The following is an 11917-nucleotide window of genomic DNA, read 5'->3' on the forward strand; positions in this document are numbered from 1 at the left end:
TTCTAAACGCACAGGCGCACTGTTCACTGTCAAACACGGCTGTAAACAGAGAGGACTTCACGCTGGAGTCCCCTCCGAGACAACATCTATTTATCTCCACTGAAAAACACGCTTTACACGCTTTAGGAGGTTTTACGCACAGCACCAGCGCGTCTGGTGACCTGTGATTACTTTGACAAGACAGTTGTGTGAAAATCTCGGCTTTTTTGCTGAAGGACTTGTTGACTTCATCATGTGGGGGATCCCGAGGACGCGTTATGCGGACTGTAACGGCTCTGAAGCGAGTGAGGAGACAGAGATTGTTGTGAACATCGGTGGGGTGAAACAGGTGCTGTACGGGGACGTGTTGAATCGCTATCCGGACACCCGGCTAGCTGAGCTGGTGGATTCTTCACACAAGTCTAACGAAGATATATCGTCTTTGTGTGACGACTACGACCCTGACACAGGAGAGTTTTATTTTGACCGAGACCCTGATGCATTTAAGTGCATTATTGAACTGTATTATTATGGAGAGATTCACATGAAGAGAGGCATCTGTCCTATTTGTTTCATGAAGGAGATGGAGTTCTGGAAAATCGGTTCAGATTTTTTGGACGAATGCTGTAAATACCAGCTGCAGGAGGTGGAAGATGAACTTGCGGAGATTGCGGAGAAAGTGAGAACTATCCTGGTGGACAGAGAGGGAGATCCGTCAGCAGGAGGCTGGCAGCGCTTCCAGATGTGCCTGTGGAGGACGATGGAGAAGCCGGATTCCTCTCTTCCTGCACACATCATAGCTATAGTCTCATTTATCTTCATCCTCGTCTCCTCCGTGGTGATGTGCGTGGGGACCATCCCCGACCTGCAGGTGGAAGACTCAGAGGGTCACCTCACGGAGCACCCAACTCTGGAGGTCATCGAGACGGTGTGCATCGGCTGGTTCACCATCGAGTACCTCCTGCGACTCATCTCCTCTCCGAATAAAGTGAAATTTGTTTTTGCTTTCATGAACATCATCGACTTCATGGCCATAATGCCTTTCTTCGTGGTGCTTATTCTGACCTGCTTCGGCGCAGGAGTTATGGAGCTGGCTAACGTTCAGCAGGCAGTGCAGGCTTTACGCATAATGCGCATTGCGCGCATTTTCAAGCTGGCACGACATTCCTCCGGACTCCAGACCCTCACATCTGCGCTGAAGAGCAGCTTCAAAGAGCTCGGGCTGCTCCTCATGTACATGGGTGTTGGAGTGTTTCTTTTCTCCGCCCTGGGGTACACAATGGAGCAGAACCATCCGGAAACTTTGTTTACCAGCATCCCTCAGTCTTTCTGGTGGGCTGTGATCACCATGACCACTGTGGGCTATGGAGACGTGTACCCCAAGACCACTTTAGGGCGCTGCAACGCGGCAATCAGCTTTCTGTGCGGGGTGATCGCTATTGCTCTACCTATTCATCCTATTATCAATAATTTCGTGCTGTTTTACAACAAGCAACAGGTGCTGGAGACTGCAGCCAAACATGAGATCGAGCTGATGGCTCTGCGCTCAGGCGCATCCGAGCTGGAAGCTGCACCCAGAGCACATAAACATGTTTGCGGCGCAGGGCTTTGGGACAACACCATACGCTCCTGTCACAGCGACACATACATCCCCTTACTGAAGGATCCCAGGGGAGGGGCAGGGATCCAGACCCCCAGCATGGACACGAGCTTGGAGAGTACAGCCTATGCCACTGAATAATTCCTAAGACCCTAAAAAACGATAAACAACAAAACATCCAATTAAACATTCACCCTAAATTAATGACATCATGATGGAAACATGCCTGTAAATAGCCTCTTAGGAATAACAGGACTGCAAAAGTGTGTGTGAAGAATGGCACCCATTAACATATGTGTGAGATATTGACTTGATGAGCTGTGCTTTTGCGCAGTGACTCCCCACAGACAGATGGGCTCTGTTTGAAAAGCCAATACACTGATTGTCCCCCTGTGTAGCCTTCTTATTGTATGTAACAGCCCCCATCCCCAGTCCTCACACAGTAACTGTAGACTGTACTGTAGCTTATTCCTCCGTACAGACCTATGTATCACAATACATGTTTTTGTTTTCTAATAAAGAATGGCAGCTGCTACATGAGAAATTAAGCTAGTCATTTTTCACAAAGAGTTCACAAACATGACAACAAAATTGAAAAGAACTATTGATATTTCAAAGTAATACTGTAAAACCTTGGAAAGGCCACACTGAAGTTTCCAGAAATATATTTAGAGTAAAAAGCAGAGAGTTAAAGAATCATGCCACTAGGGTTTTTTTTTTTTATTTCTGTTTCTTCTTCTTTTTAACAGACACTGTGAGATTGTGAGGTCTCAGATATAAAAAACCTGTCTACTCGTAGTGACGGTTTTTGGTGGGCTGCAGGATCATGTAATCAACACCAGAACCTGCCAAGCTTCCTTGGCTTCAGGACATGTTTGATAGGTTTAAATGTTGCAGCAGCTTTCACCACTCAGCAGAGGTTCCCTGGAATGAACTGAAAACATTTGTTGTTGAACATGAGGGAACTAGAACAATAACTCAAGGAAAATAATCATTGTGGTTGACTTAAGTAACCTCAAAATTCATCATTAAAGTGAAGGCTGAATCAGCTGAGAAAAAAAGTCAAAAGAACTGTGATCAAAATAACATCAACAATGGCACCTTCTTTTACCCATTAATCCTCTGAAATAGCATGCATCACCGGTCTCTGAAGCTATGAATCACAATGAAAAGTGCATAAGTATCAATAGTAAAAAGTCTGCCTGTTGGAAATGTGTCTTAACACATTACAGCTCATATTAGATGAAAGGAACGGATGGATGACTCAGTCTCACTTTGCCACTCGTCTTCAAAAACAGACTCTTAATTGACTTAATGGGCTCTGTAAAGTTACTTGTGCTTAGTTTGAAAGGTCTTAACTCCTTTTGCATTAGTCTGAGTGACAGGAACCTGCTGCACACAAAGAACAATTCTGAGAGAAATCATGAGTTGGCATGCGTTGGGGAGCTTATATTCACATTCCACGTCATGATTTCAAACGCAATGTCTCAAATGTCAGCCGTTTGATTCTGTTGAACCTGGATGGATGATAGTGTTGCAAGATTGTATTTCTGTATTGAGTTGTATTAAAAAAAAAAGTCTGAGTCCACCTCTTTGCCTTGAAATGCTTCAGTTACACAGCGACAGAAAGTGTCTCAGTTCTAGTGGGATTTGTTCTCTGCTTGTAAGCTCTTATTACACAGTATGAAACATTCTCTGTCTTCAGGAAAAAAAAAAAGTTATTTATCCTTGAATATCACATTTCTGCTTCCTCCCAATTTCTTCATTATGCAGATAAAACTGTAAAGTGTGTGGGCTGAAATATACAAGAACAGCTTAAGAAACAATCCAACACTACCCCACACTTTTGAACCCCTTTGCATAAATGCTTGCATTTGGAACCTTAAACCTTGTAGCTATATTGAGTCACTTTTGTTTAGAAAAAAAAATCTATCATAATTGCCAAAATAATAACATGAGAACATTTCTTTAGTGCACTTTTGTTTTTCTTTATCAACCATTTAATATTTTGAGGAAGATACCAAAGAGGATGACGAGAACAAAAAAGGTGTTAGTCTCATCCTTTTTCTTAACAAACTAAACAAAAAAACATCTTTGTTAATTTCTAGATGTGAATAACATGAAAATTACTTCTTTGTCATTTCCATGATTGACAGTTGTGAACAATTAAACAGAGATAGATAGATAGATAGATAGATAGATAGATAGATAGATAGATAGATAGATAGATAGATAGATAGATAGATATACATTTGATATTTCTTTTATAATCCCTTCCATACTGTTATTGCAATCACTAACAACGTAATCCCACATTACACATTTTCCTCATGTCACACAGGCCTAATTACACCATCACCTATCACATTTTGAATGAATAAAGAAGGCTGAATCATCTTTCTAACAGCCTGTCTGCACCAATCACTGAGACAAGATGTCAGCTTGTTTGATCATTAGCACACCACTGATTCAGTTTCAGCTTCCTCCTCAGTTCTCTTCCCTCCTGAGCTGCAGTCTAAGGTCTGCAGCCTAATATGAAGATCACACAGGAGGTCGAGCAGGACCGGCGTCCACCCACCCACACACACACGACTCTGCTATCTCTGCTGACCAGCAACACACTCACACATGTCAGCGCGGGTGGAGAAAGGCCTTTGTAAGCTCTGACAGGTGGAGCTGGAATGTCAAAGCCGAGCATTGTGTAACAGAACAATGCTACACAGACAAACATACAGTACATGCACCTTCATGTTCAAATTTAGATCTACAAGCACACACGCACAGCGTCATAAACAAACATCTCCCCCTCCTTCATACGCCTACAAATAATTACACACATGCTTTCCCAAGCATATACCCAGAGCAGTGTGTGAACCACTCCACCATGACCTGCTCGGATCTGCTCGCTAATCACCCGTTTTTTTGCACCCACATGTTGGTCAACTGTGGTGTTCAGTGGGAGTTTAAGATAAGAGGTTTTTCCTGGGTGTTTATTCCAAACTGAGCTCATTAGCGCCTCACACAAATAGCCAAAATTATAATGAGAATGTCTAGCTATAGGCTAATGGTTGTGGCTACACAATTGAGACATTTACAGGGTGTTATGGGTAAAACTGAATGTTGTTTTTTTTTTTTTAAAGCAAAGTGCCACACATTTTTGATAAGGTAGAGTGTCTGATGTATATGGGTTGTTCTTTTAAAAAGGTCCCAGTATGTGCAGCTCTGTGCTTGAGGAAAGCTCTCAGAATGATGATTTTTATTTTCAGTGTTTTCAAAGTGTTTTTATCGTCATCCAGACGTTTCATTTCACAACCGCGCTGATGTGCAGCGAGGGTGCAGAGGAATAATTAACAGGAGAAAGTCTATAGCATGCCGTGCCTGCTTCAGTACCACGCTGCTGTGTTTGCACTTCAGAATTTCATTAAATCTGGTGTTAAATTATGGATCATGCTTGTAGGAAGCTGTAAATAAACACTGTGTGTATGATATTCTGCCTGAACCCTACTACTAAGATTTTAATAAGACTACACTTGGTTTTTTTTTTACTGAAACTCTCATCCAGCTGACTCCCAGTTGTAACTGTCCTCTGGTGACATATTGGGATGTTGGTTTTGGGTTACAGCCGAACATTGTGAACACACTCAGGCCTTTTTCCACCTCTGCTGACCTTAAGGACTCGAGGGGAATCTTCTACTCATGTATCCTTCCTAAAAATAGTGAAACTCCTGTAAGCCTGTGTACAAATCGTACAGATACATTTAAGTTCAAGACAACAGTTCGCTGCTCTTGTGGTCGAACGGTGGTTCTTCTCGGTGCGCCTTTCAATTGCCCCTCAGGGATGAGTAAAGTTTCTTCAATCTTGAATCTCTTAATGCGCAGAGCTTTGAAATTGCAGAAATGGTTATAGGCCTAAAAGAAACTTCTCTCACCTCTTTAATTCAATCATTTTAACATCTTGAAGTTTCAATCTTATACAGTTGACTTTATTCCAATTGCTAGCTCACATTTTTCTGATCTAGTTTTCTTCATCAAAACTCTTCATGTATTCAATACAACGGAAGTGATGTGGACTTAATTATGTGTCCTTACTGCCTTCAAAGACATGGATGTACAATGTGAGGAATCTGTACAAAATGCTTATTATGGTCCATATTAACTGATAGTGTACCTCTAGTGTCCTTAGTAAAACAGACAGGAGCGAGAACAGAAGAAAGACAGACCAGTATGGGGTGGAGGGGCAGATAAAGTCATACTGGTCGGATGTTTAGGGGTTCTCTTCCAGTCACTGTTGCTTTAAAGCCTACTCTTGGTGAGTGAGTCTGTAAAAGGTTACCAGACACAAATTAGTTCTCTGTATAGCCTACTGAAACAGAGGACCAAGGTGTGATGTGGATAAAATGAGCACTCTCAAGAGGCAAATATCGACATTAAGTCATGGGCTTTTGCATCGCGGAGGAGACGCCACCTTTAAAAAATAAATGTCACATAAACCCTTTCACAGCAATGAAGAACAGTCAGAGAAACAGCTGTCACTGATGTACTGTTCAGGCCAGGAAAGTCTGCTTAGGTTAGGATCAATGAATTGAAATAACACAGGACCTTTTCCTCAGTGGGATTATGTCATGCCAAATGTGAAATATGTTTAACTTTGCCTTCTGTATTTTCTCCTGACATTTAGTGGTTTTTGGTCGAAACTTAATCAGACAAGCTCTTTGAGAAATGAGAAAAACGGTACACAAAGAAAAATTCAACAATCCCGGTAAAGGTGTCCAAAATCAAAAAGCTATAGGCTAAGTCAATAAACAGCAAACAGGTCAGAAAAGCACGTGGAACAATTGAGGGCTCACTGACACAATGTACCAGATGAACTGACACTGAAGGAGAGCACAAGAAATGACACGAGGATAACAAAAGGAAATGCACAAACTAGTCTGGAGCTGTGACACTTTGCTGTTCATAACGTACTTTGAGACAACAGTTGCACTAACACTTGTTGTTTTGTTAGTGATTTTTATGGAAATTAGTGGAAATGAGTGAAAATGTGTTACTGTTGGCAGACAATGGCTGGGTTTCAAGAGGTGTCTTAAGTGTTTGAGTGAGCTGGTGCATGTTGAATGTAGCAAGAAAAGTTATGTGGAGGTGCATGCTCAGACTCAACCTTAGTTTCCATTCAACCTGGTAAAAGTCACAAAGGTGGCGCTAAGACGGACATTAAGCCAGGGCTTTTGGAGCAGGCCTCAACTGGACACTCAAGGAAACAGTTATTTTGCAATTCTGCATTGGCTCAATTTTTTAATCTCAGATGTTGCTACTTGGCTACATGTCAAGAAAAGTGAACTCAAATAGAGCGAGAAGAGGTACTAAGTACAAAAAATAAGGCCTCATGAATCAGATTGAGAGGTCAAAGAAATAATGAAACACCAACAAATAAAAATACTTTTTGTTAAAAAATGCATGTCAGGGATGTTTCAATATCATCAGCATGACCTGAAATAACATCAACATGTCAGCTTTTTGAGCAACAGCAGAAGACTTGGGTTGAGAATGTGTTTTAATAACTTTTTTGTGTGTGTTTGTCGCCAGGTTTATTAAAAACTCTGGTTAATTTGGTTTAGAGTCAGGTCTAGATCAAAAATCTATGCAGTCCATTTAGCCTTTGCTTCCACCTACCACAAAGTTTCTCGAAAATCTGATTGGAAGATTTCCTGTAATCCTGCTGACAAATAGGCAAACAGAGAAAACAAAACCTTGGTAGAGGCATTAAAAACCTTCATGAATGACATATTGCTCCACAGGCCACACTGAAAGCGGATAATGTCTCACAAACGGTGCAAATGGGACATATAAATGGATTCATATTCTGCAGAAGATGGTCAAACACATTAATTTGAATAAGAATGCGAGTGCATAATGCCATGGTATAACGGCCTATCCCTCCCAGCACTATCTCAGCTTGAGAGATATTTTCAGCAGCAGGAGAGAGAAAAGGTAATCTCGCTGATGTCAAATTCAGAAGAAGAGGAAAAACCTGCTGCAGGAGCGTTAATGTGTGCCCCATGACTGTCCTTTTTTTCCGTCTTACAGAATTGTGTAAAACGCTGCGTAGGTGCAACCTAGGGCACTTTGATTCAAGCAGAGAGCTGTATAAAATTGCATGACAATAATTACAGAGATTAAATATGACCTTCTACAAAATAGCAGAGTAGGATTGAGCACTCAACCATCCTGCAGAAAGATAACTGTGTCTTCTTTTCCATCTAACCTTGTGGTTTCTTCCACTCCTTTTAAAAATCGCAGAATCCTCTCTTGCAAAATCCTCACGTCTGCTGCTGTGGGTTTTTCAATAACACAGACTAGAAAGTGCAGGGGGAAATTTATGGAGGATACCATCGGCTTTCATTTCTTGTGCTCAGGTAATGCCTTGCCTGAAATGCATTACTAAATGACTGTGCTGTTGACTACGCCTAAACCTTTCAAGATGTCAATGTAAAGTGTGAAACACTGAAATCAATGCAGCCATGCCTCTGCAAACTAAACATTGACCAGTGAAGATGAAGTGCAGCCTTCTGCTGCTTGCTAGTACATTCACAGTGGACTCCTAATAAATGGAAAGCTAATATAACTGCAGATGCAATATGAGGAAAGTGATTTGCCTGGAAAGTAGTTCTCACTGGTGAGCAAGTTTCTTCTCCCTCTAAGTGACTAACAGAGACGCCTTTGCTCCTGCAGCCATTTGAAAGAGTGTGTGCACAGTGAAACAGTGAAGACAGCAGCAGGAAAACACAGAGTTATAGTCATGGGTGCACTGAAACTGTGTGTGAATTCAACCGTTGTATATAAATGAGCAAACACTGAGGAGATGATAATGGTAGGTTATTACCTTCTATCTTTTCTTTGAATAAAAACACAGATTTATGCTCAGCAACTTCTGAGTGCAACACGAAACAGTCATAGACGTTGACACATTGTGGCCTGAGTAGACAGTGTAAAGTGTCGTGCTCAGGAAAAAGAGGGAAATGATGAGTAAATAAAACACAAGTTCGAAAGACCAAAAAAAAAAAACGTACTCAGAAAAGAGTTCAAAAAATTATCTTCAACAAAAATCCAAACAAAATCCACAAACAGTCGAACAAATCACAGGGAGCCACAAGAACGATCGACACATGAAGAAACCTCATAACTATTATAAACACAGGCGTGAAGATATGAACTGACAACAAGATAGAAGGTACACTGACTAAATTCACATTAATAATTTCTTCAATCTGATTGAAATCATTCCGATTGGGGATTCTGATTTCACTGTTTACATGGACGCTAACTCAAATGATCAGATTCTGCTGTGTGTATCCCTTCGCATATCTTATTTCCTCTTAGACGCCATAGACGTCATCCTGCCTCGCATTTTTCTGCCGATGTTTACGTCTACGTTTTTCAACATAAAAATTGATTGATTGATTGCAAACTTTACTTTGGTTTCTTCTGCTCTCCATTATGAAGCAGCAGGCTCAGCTGTAAATAATAATACTACTTCTATTATTAAATAGGGGGAGAGAGTACGTCACTCTATTTTTTTCTGATTATTCTGGCTTTTATTCCGATTATTCCATGTAGATGCAGCCACAGTTATCAACCACAGGTGAGACTAACTAAGAAAATGAGGGCAATCAAAATAGAGGAAAGCCAGACCACGGGAAGAAGTAAGACAAGATAAGGAACACTGGTGACAAGACCTACAGAATAAAACAGGAAACAATAAAGACACACGCAGAACCACAGAATGAAAAAGTAACAATATATATAGGACATAGAAAATCCAGAGGACAGGAAATGACAAAATAAAATAGGACACACTAAAGACTAAAACTAAAAACTAGTGAAACAGGCATCACTAGAAAACAACCAAATAAAGACAACTAAGAAATAAACATGGAAAAGCAAAACAAAATCAGTTTCCAAAGAGAAATCCACCTGATATGAGGAGAAGAAAAAGAATATGTTGAGTCTCGTCATAAACTCTGTATCCTCAGATTTGGCAGACAAGCTATGACCTTGTTTTTGAGGTTGTTAACAGAGTGCTTTTTCATCGTGCTTTTTATGTGAAGTGTAGAGACTGGATGCTTCAAGGTGGTCACCCTTTTAACTCTCTGTCTCATAAAGGTGATGTGGCTGGAGCTTAATAAAAATAAATCTGAAGTGGCTCCTATTCAACACACACCAACACACCTGCCCTCTTCCAGTTCTCTGCTGTTGTGGGGGGGGGGGGGGGGGAAGCCTGTGTGGAAAAGCTCAGGGCAGTTAGTCCACACAAGACACTCTTTCCTCCAAAAAATACAAAACATTTCTGTTAACATTTTCCTGTAATACAGTTACCAGGGGAGTTATAAAATGTTTATTGGCTCATTACATGTGTTGAATGTATTATGTTCCCTCATTACAGTATATTGTTTCTCCATATTATCATCTCACAAGCCTAATATGAAATCATTAGTTATTGATATGCTGCATACTGGGAGAAAAACAAGCAGCTGAAATGATCTCTCTATTATGGCTCATTGCTCTTTATTGTGTTTCTTTGGTTCATTTTAATTATACCAATGTTATTTTGCAAAATAGCTCTGCAAACCTATTTATGCAACAGGTGAACTGCAGGAAAGTACAAATTGAAAACCCTTCTGACCATTTCAGAGCGTCATGGTGCCATGAATGCTACATGAAGTTGATGAGCTTGCAGAGTGGAACAAGAAGCAACTAAAAGCTTGATCAATTGTAGGTTTTTGCTTTTGAAAGAGTGTGTTCCTTTCTTTTTGATTAAAGTAACTTACTGAATTTACTTAAGATGTATTGCTCTGTACTGTACTCTCAGCTCCCATGTGTACATATATAATGCCTACATGAGATGCCTGGTGAAGATTGTTCAATTTTTAAACAAATATTTCAGCAGTAAGAGAGACAGTAGTCAGAAGTTTATTATTGTTAATTTCAAACTTGAACTGATATAATAAAGTTTCTTCCTTGAAAAACAATGTACTTTTGGGTTTTGCTTACTTACCCAATGTTGTGTCTTTCAGAAAGAGGAATATTTATATTTAGCGGCCAATTTCTAAGCCAAATTGAGCCTTAACTGAAGGATATCTTACAAATCAGTGCTGCTGCAAATTAAATAAATGACTGACACAGCTTTTATGAACTCATTTAACCAACCATTCAACCACACGAAAAGGCTTCCATGGCGTTATTTTGCCGAATCGTTGTAAGGATATGCAAAGAATATGTTAGGAAGGCTTGGGCTAATGCTGATCTGTCAAAGCAAGAAAAAAGGCAAGCTGCCCCCCCCCCCCCCCCGCCCCCCCCACCCACCCACCCACCCAACACTGCACTTTATGCTAAGCTAGTCTTTATGCTCAGCTTGGCTATATGACTCATTATTCATGCTCTGTACTATATAGAAAGATTTGAGAGTTTCATGGAGCAATGGAGCACACCATTTCACTCTCAGCAAACCTTTAAAGTAAATAAGCGAGTGGAAGCTAAATTTGAAATAAAAATTCAAAGGGAAACAAAGTTTCAGCAAGTCTGAAGGTCAGAGAGAGGCAGTATTTCCCTCAGGATTTGTTTGAACCAACATCACTCCAGGCAGAAGATAATGTGAAATCCCTTCTTTATATTCCGCTGTTAGTCTTTCATGGTTCTCCCGTCTAAGGGGAACAGGGTTTCTGAAGATATGAATATGTAAATTAAAAGTCAGAACCCATTGGGTGTGTATCCATGTTGTTTCACTGTAATCTATGATACCCTGTTGTGGTGTTTGTACTGTCATTTGGTTGAACTGCTTCACACATTTCTTTTGTGTCGGCTGCTTTGATCAGCGCTCTACAGTCTGAATTAACAACCTTCACATTTATGCCAAGCACAGTCTCCAGGATGAATTTGGGCTTTGAAAGCAGTGTCCACTGACAGCTTCAAATAACAACCAAAGCTTGTTAAAGCTGTCTCAGTTTATTTAAAAGTCAGTCCATGGGTCATAAAGCTTTTTGAGCAAATAGATTGAATTAGAAAGTTATAAACAGCAACACATGAAAGGAATGAACACCTCTCCTGTGTACTGCATAACAATGAGATATATATGCTGAGGTCTGCTTAGCATCTGAAGAAGTTGCTCTTTCTTTATTCTCAGTCACATAGTTCATGGCTTTTGCTGATGGTGCCCACTTGAAAATGGCTTACAAAGGGCAAAATGTCCCATATCAGCCATGTTATAGTGGCACTGTGTCACTTCTGCTAATAAATGTATGGACATCTAATTAAGGGAATTGCCTTGAGAGAGCACAGTGATAG

General features: G+C 40.5%; 1 protein-coding gene across 1 annotated transcript; it reads left to right on the forward strand.

Moving 5' to 3' along the window:
• LOC306822669 (voltage-gated potassium channel regulatory subunit KCNF1-like) lies at positions 1 to 3267 on the forward strand. The gene has a single exon (XM_079341821.1). It carries the CDS (start codon positions 233 to 235, stop codon positions 1718 to 1720), a length of 1488 nt encoding a protein of 495 aa, XP_079197947.1. The 5' UTR covers positions 1 to 232; the 3' UTR covers positions 1721 to 3267.
• The last annotated feature ends 8650 nt before the right edge of the window (positions 3268 to 11917 follow it).

The sequence above is a fragment of the Symphodus melops genome, assembly GCF_947650265.1.
Source record: "Symphodus melops genome assembly, chromosome: 1".
Classification (NCBI taxonomy): domain Eukaryota; kingdom Metazoa; phylum Chordata; class Actinopteri; order Labriformes; family Labridae; genus Symphodus; species Symphodus melops.